Source organism: Suillus discolor (assembly GCF_016758755.1).
Source record: "Suillus discolor strain FC423 chromosome Unknown F5147scaffold_98, whole genome shotgun sequence".
NCBI lineage: Eukaryota > Fungi > Basidiomycota > Agaricomycetes > Boletales > Suillaceae > Suillus > Suillus discolor.
Genome location: NW_024541345.1, coordinates 55,928 through 72,574, shown reverse-complemented (window position 1 = coordinate 72,574; position 16,647 = coordinate 55,928). Strand labels below are relative to the sequence as shown.

Below are 16,647 nucleotides of genomic sequence, written 5' to 3'. Positions count from 1 at the left end.
CCAAAACCTAAACACAGGTAAACTCACGCTTTCAAGCAAGTTTGGCATCATGTCACCGGGCTAGCACTTTCATCTGACGATGCTCTCCTCGCTAGCGCTTCTGCAGACAAGACCATCAAACTGCGGGCTTTCGAGTCCCGCCAGCTCCTCACTTCCTTCCATGTTCAGCATATTTTTAGACTTGTCCTGCCACCCAACTCGCGCCAACTAATAGCTTACACGACGCGCGCTGAAGATCATGACAAGATCTGCATCTGCGATACTCCCCCCAATGTCCTTGCTCAGGCCCGTGTACGCATTCTCCCTAAACTTGTACTGCTCGTGTGCTAACATTCCACTGCAGAAAATTGCACGCACAAAGTTGAACCTCGATCATTTACTCCATGTACGCATTTCATCCTCTCATAACACCACTCACTCATTGCTATCATTACAGTCTCATGCAACTCGTCCTCCTGCCGGATACCGCAGACCCCCAATATCCGCTATACCTATAATGCAGAGACCTCTGCCTACAAGAGACCCGCAGCAACCCGCTTTCCGTCGACTTAGCAAACTCCTTCACTTCTCTCGCGCGAACACGGTCCCTGTTCGCCACATCCAACCTCGTGATCCCTTTGATGTATGTCATGACTCTTGTATCTCAGTTCTTTGACGGTTAACTCCAAAATGGCACAACAGCTCCCTGCTACATCGCCCCTACCATCCTCTCTCTCAGCTCAGCCCGCAACTCGATTTGAACAGGTCAGTATTCAATTTACATACTCAATCGGATTGCATGACCGAGTATGCATCCAGTTTGAAATAGGTTCTCCACCTCCACCCTCGATCGGAGTCGTCCAATCCCTACAACAGCAACTTTCTTTCCTAGTGCCCAGACACAGCCATGGCCCACCAGTCGTCGAAGTCGCCCCAGGCCGTGCATTCACTGCAACGTATATTTTCTTATTTCTCAGCGTCTTTTTCTGATTTGTGCCCCATAGCGACTTGCTGCTGCTAAACTACCGGAATACAAGAAAGTAGACGGCACTCGGCATCCGTCTAGCCAACAGGGTGCCGTGCTCCAGGAAAAAAACACTGCTGACGTCGATTCGCTACCAGACGTACATCGGTGCAAAGCGTTCATCTGCTTTTGTTCTTGTTGGTCGCATGGCAGACTGAGGATGCCCCCTCGATGGCGCTTGGAGCGCGATGACATACCTCCCCAGGATGGTGCAGCAAATAGTAGCACTGGTGGTGCTCACAGCAGTTAACTTCGTATGCAGTCATCCCACTACCAGTGTATCCTTCGTTACTGATGATCTTACACTTATCCATCAATTCTATGCCATCTGCGATACTCAGTGTCTCTTTAAGATCCCACCCCGCATGACCATGTATGAGTCGTGTTGTAATCCTTACACGTGCGCTCGTTCAATGCTGATCTGGTCGAGATTGAAATGGCATCAATCTACACCATCATGGACTCAGGTGAGACTTTTGTCTCCGTCAGTATTCGGATGTCTAACAATTGCTCTCTCGCAGACACACAAGGCCATCGTCCAAATTGACCTTCTCCCCTTTCTGCTTCCAATCGCTTCACCTGTTTAGACCTCCAACTCCATACAGTGTTTGTGGTATTCGTTCGGAACTCAGCACGCTACGAACTTTGCGCGATCTAAGAAATATTGAGCCTGAGCATGCGACTTGGACGACAAGGTAGCCTGGATTTGAGCGAGACGGCTCGCTCTCAGATCATCGGGCCTTCACAGACACTGGCTTAAAATACTCTCTTTTCTCCGATGCTCTTGGAATCGACTCAATCCCGAGTTCCGCATACCCGATAATCTCCTCTAATCGATATCGATCTCCGCTTCGCCAGCAAGGACGACCTCTTTCTTCCTTGAAGTCGACCACTTAAAGCTCTTGCAGTCCCTTTGAGTTCTGATTGCGCTCTCTCAAGTTTCACGTTGGATATTTCCTTCGCCGACACGATCGTTAACCATCGATGAGTCTACATTTGTCGATGGACCTTGCACTGGCTTCGATCGCGTATCAAAATGCCTATGCTCAAGTCCAGTGGATCAGCCTTGTTACATCGTATGGTCCAATGTTTTGTTCTTGGGTTCGCCTATTTTCTGAGGGTCGTTCGAGTTGATCCGACCGAACGTTGCACCTCGATTTGGTCTAGCACTCTGCCAATGATGTCCTCTTCCTATGACCACTTCTATGCGCCCAACTGAAGGCTGTTGGATTTTGTCATCTTATCATGGCTTACCTGCACCTCGCACTTCAACATTTTCTATAGTACTCGATGTCATGGTTCAGGTCCGCGAACTTGGTATGTTCCTGCATGCGTCTCAGATCCGCCTAAATTCATTTTCACAAGGCCAGGCTTGGTTCGACTATGAAGAGCATCTCTATTCCGGCTATCCTTCATCTCTCGTGCGACCCACCACATGCTAGTCGAAAGGTTCGTTTTGGCGTTAATGAGCTGGGTGACTTTATATCAGCAGGGAACTCTGCTCTCCAGCGCCAGCAAATTCTTCGACACTTGGCATGCGGTCCATCATCTCCATCTGGTTAGCAGCCCCGCAAGTATGCTTTTGTTCAGCAGTTTTCCTATGCACTAAAACTTCCCTCTGACTGGCTTAGGGAGGGAGGAGGAGGTAATCCACCCATAACTTTTTGTATCGCATTTTCTGACCTCGACATTTTGTCATCCTACTCTACAGTCTTACAGCTAGCTCCCGCGCTATTTACTTCGTCTCCCGGCTCAAAACTGCCCCAGCTATACTCAAAATTCGCACCCTGGGTGACTTAGGAGGGGAGGAGGAGGTAATCCACCCTTAACTCTTTTGCATCGCACTTTCTGACCTCGGCCTTTAGTCGTCCTACTCTGCAGTCTTACAGCTAGCTCCCGCACTATTAATTTTGTCTCCCAGCTCAAAACTGCCCAAGTTATACCCGAAATTCTCACTCTGGGTGGCCTATAGGAGGAGGAGAAGGTAATCCAGCTATATGTTTTTTTTCTGTTGCACCAACTGATCTCAATTTTTTTTCATTCTATTCTGTAGATGTACAGGTACCTCCCGCTTTAATTAGTTCGTCTCCCGGCTCAAAACTGATTGAGCTATGTCTGAAAACATCACCCTAGGTGAATTCATACTCACTGCATTGACTTATGTCAATGATACCCTTCATTGTGCACACGATTTTGCTTGTATATAGCTCAAATTCAATATATTTTGTTTATATAACAATTACATGACACTAAGAGACGGAGGCGGCACTGCGCGACACAGATGGCAATAAGCGGCAGTCAGAGATGCACGGAAGCGAGAGATGGTTATCACTAAGAGACAAAGAGACGAGGCGAGAGCATACAGCGAGGGAGGTGACGAGAGGTAGCGAGAGACGAGGCAAGAGCATACAGTAAGGGAGGTAACGAGAGAGGCGGAACAAAGTGCAGCGTGGTGAGTGAGACAAGCTAGCGCGGCGAGTCGAAAGAGATGATGACCTAGGATGACAGGACGCACAGTAAACAAGACAGAAAAAGACTACTCACCATTCAAAAGCAAGCCTTCCATGGGAAGATAGGTACCCTCCTCTCTTGGCCCACTCCCGCTGTTGATGTTCAGAGCGAGTAGGTCCATCTCGAGTTTCTCGCATAGGGCGTGTTGCTTTGCGAGTTTTGCATGCGTGTCTGCGAGTTCATCCTGTATGAAGTCTCAGCGTCTGGTGTTCACTTCGAAGATCTTGAAAATAGCTACTTACAGTTGACCAAGTATCGTTGCCTGACAATGACCATGCGGCGATGTACGTGCTCATGGGAGCAACTATGCTATATATATTGCCCGTCTACAGGCCTACAAACGCCTGAACAGAGATATAGTTGCCAGTGTTAGTATAACCTATCACGTTGCAGAGTCAATCAAACGAACCTGTAAATGTTTGGGCGTGCCCACGTCGATCTCGCCATACCAGAGGTCTGCATTGTGTTTGGCAAGGGTAGATTTCCTTTTGTTAATAAAGCGGTTGAGACTAAGCAAGGAAGTAGTTAACTACCAAAATAAAGTAGGTTAACTGCGACGGGGTGAACATAGTATACAGTTGCAGGCTGTTGGGATTGAGTCGGAGGAGCAGGACTGCGTGCATGAGAAGCCTATGGGTGTGTCTACCCTTCGAATAACATAAGGAGATAGGACCGCAAGCCCTTCAAACACTGTTGCCTTTCAACCCAGGAGAGGAGGCCACGATCCCAGAAGAGCTTGTTAAGCGATCTCCCGGAACTAGGGTAAGATTTTCGAAAGGGACTCGGTTGTGAGAAGCATCATGTATGAATCATCTTAGCGCACCATCACCAAATCCTCATATATTTTATGAATGTTCAATTTTGATGATGAATCACGGCAGTCGAGAGTGGCAGTAAAATGGTCAGCGGCTTCATCGTGACGTGCGCCATCCAAAGCTTTGATGCCGGGTTGAACGCGTAGATATGCCTAACATGCGAGTTGCGAAGATGAGTGTTGATGACCAAGCATAAATGTCACTTACTTGCACGACACGACGCGCGAGAGTATCGGCATTCGGACGACTGGCAGCGAGTTCTTTGAGGAGCAGGTTTGTCTCGTCATATCGATCTGCATTGAAGAAGGCGATTTCCTGAGATATGAAATGAGACAGAGAGTATGCGAGGCAACTGCAACATACCTCGATCAATAGTAGAAAAAGCACGATTTCCGGATCTCGATCTGTATACATGGATGCAGCATCAAAAGAAGCATCTAGTTTTTCCGCATTTTTTATGGCAATGCAATGGTCAACAAAGACGCGAGCGAAAAAAGCTCGTTCTGGGGTCAGGTTGGCCCAATAGGCATCTGTGGATGTTCCTAATAGCTCATCCGACCGAGACTCTGCAATGGAACATACCATTAAACTCAACGTGGTCGGAAATATCAGCGCGTCTATTCCAAACACTCAGCGGCGCGTCCTCTGCAACCGTGCTCTCCGTAAGATCAAAGAGGCTTAAAAGTGCGAGAACATTATCTTCGGCGGTCTTGCTTTCTTCGTTCTTGACATCTTCACGAGCAACGTCCACCCATTTGCTGAGTAATAAAGCTGCAGCCTGGTGAACCGCTGGCTTCGATCACCTAACCCATTGCGAATGATGAACTCTGTCTGAGAAATGGTAGGCACACGAAGATGAACGAGCCTCATTGCAGAGCCATCAGAAGCGAGGTAGCGGAATAAACCAGCTTGTGCATGATCGTGTCAATGTCGCGGGTTCGACCAAGGGCGGCGTCTAAGGTAGCTGAAGACAGAGGAATATTGAGCAATGCGGCTCTACGGACGTCTCTATAAGACAAGTGATTAGCATACTGTTGGGAGATTTATGACAAATGAACCAACGCGGCAGGATCGCAACTAAGAGTCTCCAGTAGGACCTCAAGAGCAGTAGGTTCTCCTTCCGCATCAGATGGATCTTCCGAACCATATAGCTTCGAAAGTGCAATGACAGCCTGGACTCGAACAAATGTTTCTTTATCGTGCGCACGCTCGAAGAGAGCTGCGCGGAGCTCAGCGTACGACGTTTCGATGTGCCTGGCGCGCGCGTCCAATGTTGAGCGCGGATAGTGGGCATATGCGCCCGTAAGGAGGGGCAAATACAAAACAAATGCTGGAGAAGAAGTCAGGTATGACTTCCGAAAGGCGCTGCCACGGCAACCATGATAGTTCATAATTGTACTTGGTCTTCAAGGCATTTGGCTGGGGCGCGGCAGCTGGCCAAGAACCATCCCGCTCTGCCTGGTTGGGGAAAGTCCCAACATCACAAGTCATAGCTGAAGTGGAGTAAGTACCTGAGTCGGTGTTCAAACAATTGAACTCACGAGTAAGGCCATGCGCCGCCTGCAGTCGCACCGCATCCCGGGCGCGCAAGATTACCCATCGCCCATGCATCCGACCACTAAATCAATCCATTAATTAGTACTACAAATCCCGGACTGCTCCTGCTGAGAGGCATGCTCAACGTCGCAGTCACTCACATAACCTTGTTGTTATCTGGGCGGGGCCATACCGCTCCTGATCGCCGGTACTCCCATACTTGATGTTTACGGCTTCCCAGAAGGGATCATCCCCAGGCCAAAAAGTGCGGTTGGCTGTATTGAAATCGTCCGAAAAGACCAGTTCGTAAGGGAGGCCATCAAATCCTGATCGTGCTGCAGCACTACCGGGCATATCAGGATCGATGAGCTGCGCCATTTGGAATCTGGGCAGAAAGACTGTCAGTCAGATAGTCCATATCATGCGAAAGAAAATAGAACAGCAGAAAAATAGTGAAGTGGTAGAACGCACAGAAACGAAATCTGGCCGGTTCCATTGAGGAGTATGTTGCCTGCGCTTAGGTTATTGCATGCCAAGAAACCCAGTCTGAAAGACCGTGGGAAGCTCTGCCGCATGCGCATGGCAAATTCCGACTATCCTTGCAGACTGATGCGGCGGCAGGGCCAAACCAGGGCAGGGCATAGTACAAGGTTGCGAATGGTGCTCGCAGCTCTACCCTCCTCACTTAGTAACTGCCTTTGGTGTAGCCGGGTGGCGAACGGTGTAAATAGGTGGAGCTCGCACTGCAAAAATCGCGCTTCGTATTCTCTACCCAGGCCCCGATTGTACTGGTTTTTGCCCAGGCAGCCAAGCTGACCTTGCTTGGCATAATAAAGTCTACCTTATTTCCGCCTTCAAACTAATCATTTTTCTCTGGCAGAGATAACCATCTCAGGCGTCAAATACTGCCCTCATACGCGCTATATTCGAACCTGCCCCCTCAAACGACTTTTCAGGTCTCTGCGCCGAGCGCAGCATGCGCAGCGGTTACAAAGTCTTCCTCGCTATCGCGCAGATATTTCTTTCGCAGCCAAATAATGTGAGGAGTAGTTCCAAATTATTTGAGCCCACCGCCTCACATCTTTGCAGCAGGGACCCGGCTCTCCGATCTCGGTCTGCAATTTACCGGATCAATTTGGCGGCGCTCTAACCTTAGTCTGGGCTGATGGAGCCAATGGTAATGGAACACCCTCTGCGGAACGTGCTGAATACTGCCAGAATAGTGCGCGCCGCTGCTCAAAAGGATCCGCTACGCCTCGCAGTCCTGATCCGTTATCCCGCCGGGCGTTGCGGAGGACTTTGACATCCGTTCGCCTTGACCGGACCATCGTGTTCACCACTCATTTCTTGGACGAAGCTGATCTGTTGGCCGATAGCATAGCCATTTTGGCTGCGCCCGGCTAGCTGGTAGCCGGGGGCAATCCCGTTGCTCTCAAGTCAAACCTTGGGCAGGGATACAGCGTCCCAAGTCGTGTTCAACTCCTTGATTTGGCTGAGAAGGACCTTCCAAAAGTATTCTCCGAGACTTTGGATCGTATTCGCGAAGTTGGTCCCCAGCGTTATATGTCCACTCTCCTCGCCGAGCCAGGCATCATACCACCTCAAGCCAATGGATCCTGCTGTTGCTGGAGAAGGTCCTCCAGCTGCTGGATCAGAAGTGCGATGCTCTTTGCGCCGCGCCCTGTGATGTGCTTGGGGCATCCGTTGAAGATATCTTCCTGAATCTCGCGGCCCACCAAACTGGTAGCGTCTCCCTAGATAGCGCTGAGAGGTCCATTTCAAGTTCAGGTGAGCCTTCACTTGACGTTCGGTGGGATATCAATAGACATGCTCACGGGTGATTCGTTGTTTGCGCGGCAGGCGGCCCTGCCCAGCTTAACTGGTCCGACTATGATGAACCTGGCAACAAATATACTTTATAATCGGGCATCAAACGCTTCTGGGGACATTGAGCACCCGCCGAATCTCATTTACGCGAGCTATGCTGCTTTCCTTCATCTTGCTTCGGGGACTCTGGTTGATCTCAAGTGGGTGGCGTTCTTTGGGGCCGCTATGGTACGCGCTGCGCAAAAATTCCACATCTATAGGATCGCGCGCTAATATCTTGTTTAGTTTGGCTTTCCCGTTCCATCATGCGATTTGGAGATCCCATCCCCTACCTCTTGGTTTATGGCTTTGTGCTGTTCGGTATTCTCTTATGGGTTGATTAGCTAATCATCTAACTCGAATTGGTGAGAAGGTCCGACTCTTCTGCGCTAAGTGATGCAGACACTGAATATTATTATGCATAAAGGAAGGCGCAGTCGCAGCGCAAAAACTTGACCTTAAGACAGCACCTCGCTGAATCTGTATTCAATCAACACCCTCCCTCGTACGTCAAACGTAGCGCTAGAAACTGGATAGCGGGCTGAATCCCGTGGTTAACATTTCGCAGCACCATCGCAGTGGCTCATTCTGTACTGGCGGCGGAGCTGTGCTGCAGGAATTGATGACCAAAAGCTATATCCGTGGCAATATCTCCATGTATACCCCTGATATCGAAGCGACCTTGTCCAAGGGGCTGAAATACCATTGGGCTCTTGCTTGACCTAGAGCGGGTTGTCGTTGTCTTGCAGGCGCGAAGATCGTTGGTAAGTCAACAATTCTATTTCATCCAAGTTCATGACAATAGAAGCGTGCAGCGGATTCCTAAGCGCAATACAGTTTCAGGATGATATATAGAGCAGTTGCTTGTTGCTGGCCGTCGAACGTTTGAAGCAGATCTCGACGAGGATCCTTGATATACCTATCAGTCAGCGGTGCTCTTATAATAACTGCCATGAGTCTCACTTGCAGTCCCGCTCATACGCAGATATGCTCCGCCAATCCACGACAGGAAGGAAACGCTGCCAACTGTGACGGCTGACGCTATAATTAGGTTAGGTGCGCGGAAGCGACTTCCGCATGAAGATCTGGTTGATAGGGGACCATACCTAACAACTCAGATAGATAGTATAACTGGTCCTGCGTAGAGTGAGAGGAACGCGTCGAAAGCTTCACTTTGGCTGGTCCCTAAGGCGCCTGGTTGAGGAGAATGTGATGACTGGAATTGTTGACCGGCAGATCACACTGGATGCTGGTCGTACGTCTACTTTAGCGAAGACACTTGCGCGACAATGGTCGAATTACCGGTCTACGTTGGTTCAGTCTCTGCCGAAGAATTGGATAACTTCGATGAGAAGCTTGTCGCAAGTTCCAAACGGATCGCGTCTGATGGTATAGATATGACAGAAATGTCCATGGTCATCGGCCATCAACCGGGATGAGCACCAGGTAGATTGGCATCGCCAGGCTGCGACCAAATATTGAAGTTATTAATATTGCCTAGCTTCGCAGAAAATTGGAGTCAGCTAAAGGTGGCACCTTTTCAGGTGCCATTATAAGTGATCTTCTGTACGGTGCTGCGGATGGTTGGGACATGTACCCCGGCCTAGATGGCATTGATCATTACAGGACTCTGCGAACGCGGACTAGCTCGCAACGGGGACATCCTGCGCCAGTAAGTTATGGCAGATAATGATCTCGACATTGCTCAACAGCCGTTAGGCACATCATTGACTGCCCTTACATTACCGTCGTTGGCAAACCTTTTGCAACTCTGGCAGAGAAGCTCGAAAAGCATGAAAAAGCTCGCCTTGCTGCTCGGTGGGAGGCGCTCGGTGCAGATGGTCTTGCCAATGCAGAGCGGGAGTTGGAAGCTGCAAAACTGAACGTGAGAAGCCGATACCAATTGATGTTTTGACGCCATTTCCTGTTCCGGATGTGAAGAGCATCTCCTGGATACCTGCCCGGCGCGTTCAAGAGCCTGATGACACCCCTCTCGTTGTTTGAGGTATCCTCTTCAAATGTAATTCTGAGCCGGTGGCTACATTGAATATCGGATGTTCGGAGACGTAAGGACGCGCTGATTGACTCATTTTCCTGCCTGAAATCTGACAAGATGCACGAAGGAACTTTGGTGCGCTGCATGCCAGTATTAGGACAGACTGGCTGCAATTCAAGGCTGCCGAATATCTCGTCATATGCTGGCTACATCTCAGTAGCCGAAGTTTCAATCGCCGCAGCAGCTCAAGTTTGAACGTAAAAATTTGAAGCAGACTTGCAGTGATCATTGACGCAAAAATCGAGTACTTCTTTCAAGTTTTCATTCTGATTCAAGGTACTTAAGTCGCAATCAAGTCTTTTAGAAATTGCCTCAGTTGTTTGCAGGTCATGCAAGAATATTGGCAATGCACGCACTGTCAAACTTCATTTACGATCCCAGAAAATGATCCGAAGGCAAAGAGAAACATCAAAAGCGCTCATTTTAAAAGATGTGCACTCTCGCTTAGGCGTTCCAAAGATTGGCCTTGCGCGTTCTTGAATGGCAGTTTTTGCTGCCCCTTTCGCTATCGCGGGTGCTCGGTGTCTGGTCACCTTGATTATATACGAAGGCATCACGACAAATGTCTTGTTGGTCCAGTCTCTGGTGATACACCGCAGAGTATATATGGTCCAACTGTCAACGAATGGACGTCATTTTCCTTAGGAGAATATGTAGAGAGGAACTATGGACATATGTATTCTGGAGCCTCCGCCTCATCTGCAGTATGTTGAAGTCATTCCGCCTATTCTAGCTACCAATCTGACAGTTTTGGTACCCAGAATATTGCCTTACACGTGCCTCAGGGCGAGATGGATCAGACCATGGCGCAAGATGTTATATCTCCAGATCCTGCACCACCTGCGCTACCCGCATCACCTGCACCACCTGCACCACCTGCACCACCCGCGTTACCCACATCACCTGCAGTACCCGCATCGCCTGCACCAATGCCACCTGCGCCAATGCCGCCTGCGCCAATGCCACCTGCGCCAATGCCACCTGCACCAATGCCGCCTGCACCAATGCCGCTGACACCTACGAGGCTGACTCCCTCACCGACTCAGACGCCAGTGATGTCGATGCCCTCACCGATGCAGACACCAGTGATGCGGACGCCCTTGCCAATGCCGACACCAGTGATGCGGACACCCTCGCCAATGCAGGCACCAGCCTATCCTGATTACAGGCATGGTACGCCTTCTGGTTTACAAAATTGTGATAATTTTGGTGAAGGCAATGGTGCTGAGCCTGCACAACCTGGTCCGCTACAGTGCCCTACTGCAGGTAGCTTTTTGGATGGCCCACCAAGTCCCTTGGAGTCAGCAGCAATTCCGGCACCTCAGGTCAATGGTGAAGATCCACTCTGTCGCCTCATTGATGTTCGGGAGTTTGATGCCTTACGCTTGATGACAAAATTTCAGCCTGATCTTAAACTCTTTGTTTGTGAACGGTGCCGGTGCGGTGTATGGGCAGATCAACTTGTAGGCCATATAATCAATAATCACAAGCAACATCTATCGCACAGCGTGAAGAAAACCACTCTAGAAATCACGATAAAAGCAGCAAGCCAAAAACTTGGTGCTGCAGAGTATTCTCAGCGTCCAATAGTTTTGCCAAAGCGGGTTCTTCCACCTCTTCCTTGGCTACTAGAGCCCGTTCGAGGTTTCCAATGCCGTCACTGTCCCTACGTGGCTGGAACATTTGATTCAGTTGGGGATCATGGAAAGAAAACTCATCCACGCCACGAACTAGGGCCGTGCATCTCTAAACAAGATCAACCTGTTTTTGCTCAGCGCCTATTTTCCAAGAATCAGTATTTCGTCGTTCACATGATGTTGCAGAACGTAGGCCCCGATCATCTTTTTGCGAAGTTCTATTCTACCCTTTCTGCCCGCTACATCAATGGTGCATTTGTGACAGGCGACTTGTCCGACACTTCGGATGTTGCAGAACACTCGCCATTTTTGACAAATACTGGCTGGGCCGAAGCAACAAAAGGATATTCTCTCGCCGCATTGCGAGATCTTTCTGTCTCCAAAGTTGTCAAACAGGATATCGACTGCATAGCTCGTATCAAGGGCATTGGAGCAAAATACCTCTCCATGATTTCCTCTGCATCAGAGATTGACCATGCTCTTTTGGACGAGCTTACCAGCTGGCGCACTCGATAGTAGGTTTTTGTAATAATGTTTTGCCTCCAAAATTGACTGATATTCAATCAAGTCGTCCATTCCAGATACTACAGGAAAGGCACTCAGTCGAAGGCTATGGAGTCCATTGTGACCGCCTTATTATGATGATTTTACGCATAAAGTCCATTCAGACTGATTCTGATGAAGGAACAAGCAGCGAGGCCAGCTCTGACTATGAGAGCCATGGAGAATGCGAGGGCATTGAAGAAGATATCATCATCCCAGGGTTGGATTGGAATGACATGGACTTTGCAGATGGAGATGGAGATGAAGACGAAGACGAAGAAGGCGAGAGGGGGCCTATATCATGGCCTGATGAAGACGGATCGGAAAATTTGACTTGCCTGAGCGCCGCAGATGATCACCCACCTTACCCCATCTTCCTGAATGCTATTCAGAAGCGGCGTGCAAAGATACTAAGAGAGTCCTGTGCCGATCCTGACTCGCCTGAAGAACAGCTCATGGAAGCTTATCATTTGCTCCTGTTGTCTGTATTCACTACTCACACCAGCGACAATCCAAGGCCTCTTCACTCTTTTGTTGATTCATTTGTCATATCTACCAGCGTTAACGCCCAGGGTCATTTTGCGTCGCCTCACCTTATCTCCAGCCATTTGTCCAAGATTGTTTATGTCGGACTTTTCTCTATCTTAACCGAGGTCATGAAATCCCCAGATCCTTACCAGTAGGTGTGCTGGAAATCTGACTTATCTAACTAATTATTCACTCCTAGAACGTTCATGAAGACCATGAAAGTGTGGATAGAACCTGGTATGCGCACGCCATTTTGCACTATCCGAAGATACTCTCGACTATGCTATGCGATATGCCGAGGACACATAGCCCTACCTAGACTCCAGTTTGCAGTATTGGATGGGCCAGACTTTACGTTTGATGGCAAGTCGCTGTCTGTAACCTCCATGACGCGGATGTACCACAGTGTCTATCGGGATATGGTCCATATACTTGAACAAGATCTTCTATTTGGAGCAAGCGATGCTGATCTGCATCCTCTCAAGACGCCAAAGGAAATTACAGACAATACCCATGAACGCGTCCTTGGACGCGGTGTGTTGGTTTCAGAAATGCAGGCAGCATGGGTCTTGATGAAGCTTATAATGAGCGATGAAAAGCTCATGAAGAAGTATTTTAGCATCGATTCCAATGGACATCCAGTGCCGCGCAAGGGAGCATGGGAAGAGTATCTGGATAGTATCGAAGTGTTCAAGGAACACTTCTATTTTTTATTCCATCAGATTCCGGGAATGCCGAAACGGGGCGCAGAAGAGATTCGGACCAAGATCGTGGATACAAGTTTCCGCAGCCGCAACCTTATGTACCTCTTTCGCCGACTTGCCTGTATAGGAGATTACAGCAAATCATCTCGAAACTCTGGCAACGACAAACTCACCCTTCATTTCATGGCTCGCCCTCTAGAAATTGTACTCAGGCGATTTCAGGCATCTGTAGCCACCATTGGCGCATGGGCTATTGATCTTGTGCTTCCTGCGGAGTCCATCGATCCTCATCACCACTGTTATCTCTTATCTAGCAAGGGCCAGAGATGGACGTCTGAGCGACTTTCTCGCATCCTTCAGCAGCTCACTAGCAAACACCTTCCCGGTAAGGTCTGCCTTAACATGAGCTCGCTGAGGCACATCCTGCCTGGCATTGCAGAGCATTACCACATCTCAGATGTCCTAACTCCGAGAACTGATGACGTGTTACACTCTCAGCTTGGCCATAATCAAAATACAGGTGATCGGATGTACGCCAGAACGCATCAAGATCATCCTCAGCTAACAAGCACTATGGCTCACCGAACGATGAGGTTTTGCGATCTCTGGCAGGAGCTATTAGGATTCAAAGAAGACACCCCCAACGAAGATGCTGCCCTCTCCCTCCAGGCGTCTTATGCTCACCAGCAATCCTCTTCTAAAAATACACTTTCATCCCTGTGGACTCGGAGAAGTAGCCCCATCGCAGCCTCAAATCCCGATATGACAGTGCCCCCTCATAACCATGATCTTCTTGAGGAGATTCAAAGTATGCGGGCTGCTTTAGCCAAGCTGACTCATATGGTGTCGTCCATCTCCCGAGCAGTCCTTCCATCAGGCACTGCAGCGCCTGCCATCCAATTATCTCGACAGTCTAACTCTGGCATCGTCCATTTAACTACTGCCTCGGCCGATGGTCTGGGCCAATCTGATGACCTAGTTAATACTACTAGTGCAGCTCTTGACGCCAATAGCCCACCAGCTGATTATGAGGTATTCTGTGCTACCGCGATCAATTGTACTACTGCCTAGCTAATACACGATCATTTAATAGGTTTCCCATAACCAGCAACTGGCTAAACGCCGAAGTCTACCAAGCAATTCTGAAGTGCGTTGTCTCCATCCACATCCCAACGTGAGCTGATGCCGTCTTACCATGACATCAGGACGAGGTGGAAGAACGGCCTTTGAAGCGGTTGAGGACCAATGCACTTGGAGATGATCGGGGTCCCTTGGGCATTGACAGTTTGTCACTTCACACTGAAGAAAGACCTGCCAGCGCCGATTCTGAGGTATTGCGTGCTTACATTCATTCTATGTCATTCAGCTAATGATACAATGTCAGGCTCTCCAAGAAGACATTAGCAAAGTATACTGCCCTCAGTGCGATGTCCACCTCTCCGGCTCTGATTCCGATATAGCTACTCATTTTCAAGACAAAAAACGTCAAGAAGGCATCAACAGCTGGCATATACGCAGTTTCAAGGCTCCTGTTGCAGGGCAAAGGCACGAAATTTTCATTCACCGCGCAAGAGACCTCAAATTTCTGTGTCCTTGCGGTTTTTCAGATTACGAAAAGCATGCAATGCAGGCTCATCTCGCTTCAGTAAGTACTGATAGCCAGGTAGCTCATACCAAGAGCGGGAGAAAGCCAAGTTGGACACGAAAATAATAAGATGGTTCCTGTGCATGCAAGCCCAGCTCTAGCCATCATTCGCTTGTGCACCTTCTCTCCCTCTTTCTTGATCGTTCCTGCAACGTAAACGCAGGCTCCATCTTATCATGTCTTGCTCCTTATGCCAACTTCGCACGCTTGCTTTAATTTTTGACCATCTAGATGCTATCTAGCTTGTATCTAGTCATTCTTCCATTCAATACCATTGATAGTGCGGCCGTTCCTTCCTCTTAATTATACATATCATGTTGAATTTCGCGCGTAGGAAGGAGAAAATTTAAACAACTACATTTATGCAATCCTGACAGTGCGAATGATATTCGTAAGCATAGACTAGCGGCCAGGAACAATCACAGACGTACTTTGGCATACAATGAGTCTACGACCTTGCTAACTTGTTCCAGGGTCCCAAATGCTGCACCGTACGCGTTCTGAAAAAAGGATGAGCATGAATGAGGTGAGTGAGAAGAGAGGACACACGCCAGCTTCTAGCTCATCGAATACGATCAGGCATCCTTGTCCCTGATCCAGCACGCCGTGGAACGCCTTGTCCAAGATCATCTGAGATAGCCTAAAACACAATATGAGCAACTTTTCACAGTGACAATTTAATACGCACTTGGCCTCAGCGTCCTGCCGTCCTTGCCCGACCTGCTTGGCAACGTAGTCAATCTCTACCGTCGAGTACGGCTCAATGATACGCAGCAACTGGAGAAGGGCGTCGTAAAGCGCTGCAAGATGTAAGCCAATAGTAGGGTCGGACGAGAGTTCTGTGTAGCAATAACAAGTCAACAACAAGTTGTGTAAATTACCACGTTTGTAATCCCGAAGGGCCTTCTAGAAATATAACAAGTGCTGATTCTGATGCACGAGCGCTATGGCACGCACGCTCTCGATCTCGTGGAGCTGAGCATATTTCACCGCAAGCTTGATAGAGAGAAGTGATGTTAGATCTTCGGGCTGGAACGCACATCAAAATGACTGACGAGTCAAGATCAGTGACAACGCACCGTATTCAACATGGCCTTGCACAAAAGCATGTACTTGAGTGCATTCAGCGCTGCTGGGTCATCCTGCGATGACATGTTTTCAAAATTCTCATAGAAATATGGGTATGCAGTCGTGTAATGGGCAAGGAACGCAAATGGGTTACGCTTGCACGTCACGTCAGACTCTGCATCGATGAAAGTTTACATGAGCTTGGGGGCATCTGGCATGAGGCGTTCGTATTCGCGGTAGATAGTGTATATGGCAAATACAGCATTCTCTATCCCATCGCGATCAAAGATCCAAGATGCAACGAGGCGTTTAGTATAGCGAATTTGAGTCAACATAATGTGGAGGATGGATGTGACGTAGGGCTCGAATAGTCGATCAAGCATATTCGACAAAGTTTCGAATGCAAACATTACGCCTTGACGCGTCTCAAAACACTTCTTATCCTCGGAGTCTTGAGTGCTTCGACCAGTTGGTCGACAATGCTGGGAATGCGTGTATCCGAGGCATCTAGATGCCCCGCAACTCGTCCAAACAGAATGAGAACGGCTTCCTTGATTTGATCCCCAGTTTCATTCGCAGCACTCGAGCCACCTAGATGTTCTTCAAAAGTCGAGAGTAGCCCTGCAAGCCGCTTGGAGCCATGGATATCGATCACAGCAGTTCCAGCTCGAAGCATGCTGCGGCGCACGTCCGATGACCTGCCACCTAATGCTTCGTCCTTGATCAAGAATACGA

The 16,647-nt window shown here is 48.9% G+C and overlaps 9 protein-coding genes across 9 annotated transcripts; 6 read left to right on the top strand and 3 right to left on the bottom strand.

The window, feature by feature from the left end:
- Positions 1-271: 271 nt before the first annotated feature.
- On the top strand, positions 272-1,610 carry F5147DRAFT_840851 (uncharacterized protein; the record flags this gene model as incomplete). Its single annotated transcript, XM_041444328.1, has 7 exons — positions 272-385; positions 437-622; positions 682-744; positions 799-957; positions 984-1,257; positions 1,345-1,470; positions 1,525-1,610. The coding sequence occupies 5 exons, from the start codon at positions 272-274 to the stop codon at positions 1,251-1,253; spliced, it is 792 nt and encodes a 263-aa protein (XP_041286455.1). The 3' UTR covers positions 1,254-1,257; positions 1,345-1,470; positions 1,525-1,610.
- Positions 1,611-2,304: 694 nt separating this feature from the next.
- Positions 2,305-3,210, top strand: F5147DRAFT_441244 (uncharacterized protein). The gene is made up of 6 exons (XM_041429887.1): positions 2,305-2,320; positions 2,374-2,577; positions 2,639-2,648; positions 2,715-2,817; positions 2,869-2,987; positions 3,057-3,210. The coding sequence occupies exons 2-6, from the start codon at positions 2,439-2,441 to the stop codon at positions 3,082-3,084; spliced, it is 399 nt and encodes a 132-aa protein (XP_041286454.1). The 5' UTR covers positions 2,305-2,320; positions 2,374-2,438; the 3' UTR covers positions 3,085-3,210.
- Positions 3,211-3,242: 32 nt separating this feature from the next.
- F5147DRAFT_780077 (uncharacterized protein) lies at positions 3,243-3,810 on the bottom strand (the record flags this gene model as incomplete). The annotated part of the gene is made up of 3 exons (XM_041442404.1): positions 3,243-3,499; positions 3,548-3,698; positions 3,757-3,810. The coding sequence occupies 3 exons, from the start codon at positions 3,808-3,810 to the stop codon at positions 3,243-3,245; spliced, it is 462 nt and encodes a 153-aa protein (XP_041286453.1).
- A 527-nt stretch (positions 3,811-4,337) lies between these two features.
- On the bottom strand, positions 4,338-6,243 carry F5147DRAFT_840848 (beta-glucan synthesis-associated protein-domain-containing protein; the record flags this gene model as incomplete). Its single annotated transcript, XM_041444327.1, has 10 exons — positions 4,338-4,481; positions 4,537-4,644; positions 4,693-4,859; positions 4,912-5,100; positions 5,133-5,160; positions 5,235-5,337; positions 5,392-5,501; positions 5,569-5,822; positions 5,871-5,947; positions 6,059-6,243. Coding segments are annotated over 10 exons (1,365 nt in total), but the record flags the coding sequence as incomplete, so codon positions are not given.
- Positions 6,244-6,451: 208 nt separating this feature from the next.
- On the top strand, positions 6,452-7,269 carry F5147DRAFT_840847 (uncharacterized protein; the record flags this gene model as incomplete). Its single annotated transcript, XM_041444326.1, has 2 exons — positions 6,452-6,904; positions 6,958-7,269. Exons 1-2 carry the CDS (start codon positions 6,842-6,844, stop codon positions 7,267-7,269), a joined length of 375 nt encoding a protein of 124 aa, XP_041286451.1. The 5' UTR covers positions 6,452-6,841.
- Positions 7,270-7,692: 423 nt separating this feature from the next.
- F5147DRAFT_780074 (uncharacterized protein) lies at positions 7,693-8,079 on the top strand (the record flags this gene model as incomplete). Its single annotated transcript, XM_041442403.1, has 2 exons — positions 7,693-7,920; positions 7,978-8,079. The coding sequence occupies 2 exons, from the start codon at positions 7,693-7,695 to the stop codon at positions 8,077-8,079; spliced, it is 330 nt and encodes a 109-aa protein (XP_041286450.1).
- A 941-nt stretch (positions 8,080-9,020) lies between these two features.
- Positions 9,021-9,735, top strand: F5147DRAFT_657975 (uncharacterized protein; the record flags this gene model as incomplete). Its single annotated transcript, XM_041434360.1, has 4 exons — positions 9,021-9,120; positions 9,379-9,403; positions 9,451-9,616; positions 9,673-9,735. 4 exons carry the CDS (start codon positions 9,021-9,023, stop codon positions 9,733-9,735), a joined length of 354 nt encoding a protein of 117 aa, XP_041286449.1.
- Positions 9,736-10,314: 579 nt separating this feature from the next.
- Positions 10,315-15,001, top strand: F5147DRAFT_823212 (uncharacterized protein; the record flags this gene model as incomplete). The annotated part of the gene is made up of 8 exons (XM_041443763.1): positions 10,315-10,491; positions 10,549-11,939; positions 11,993-12,646; positions 12,695-14,231; positions 14,293-14,346; positions 14,405-14,530; positions 14,584-14,844; positions 14,867-15,001. Coding segments are annotated over 8 exons (4,335 nt in total), but the record flags the coding sequence as incomplete, so codon positions are not given.
- F5147DRAFT_840844 (uncharacterized protein) lies at positions 14,778-15,998 on the bottom strand (the record flags this gene model as incomplete). The annotated part of the gene is made up of 7 exons (XM_041444325.1): positions 14,778-15,214; positions 15,276-15,344; positions 15,394-15,484; positions 15,533-15,683; positions 15,726-15,750; positions 15,802-15,873; positions 15,924-15,998. 7 exons carry the CDS (start codon positions 15,996-15,998, stop codon positions 15,191-15,193), a joined length of 507 nt encoding a protein of 168 aa, XP_041286447.1. The 3' UTR covers positions 14,778-15,190.
- Between the last annotated feature and the right edge of the window lie 649 nt (positions 15,999-16,647).

What these genes read in the sequence shown, in the direction of transcription:
- F5147DRAFT_441244 (XM_041429887.1), top strand. Translation starts at nt 2,439, where the DNA reads ATGCTAGTCGAAAGGTTCGTTTTGGCGTTAATGAGCTGGGTGACTTTA. An exon ending in ACTTAGGAGGGGAGGAGGAG is followed by an intron (nt 2,818 to 2,868) that starts GTAATCCACCCT and finishes CTCGGCCTTTAG; the next exon opens with TCGTCCTACTCTGCAGTCTT. An exon ending in GCCTATAGGAGGAGGAGAAG is followed by an intron (nt 2,988 to 3,056) that starts GTAATCCAGCTA and finishes TCTATTCTGTAG; the next exon opens with ATGTACAGGTACCTCCCGCT.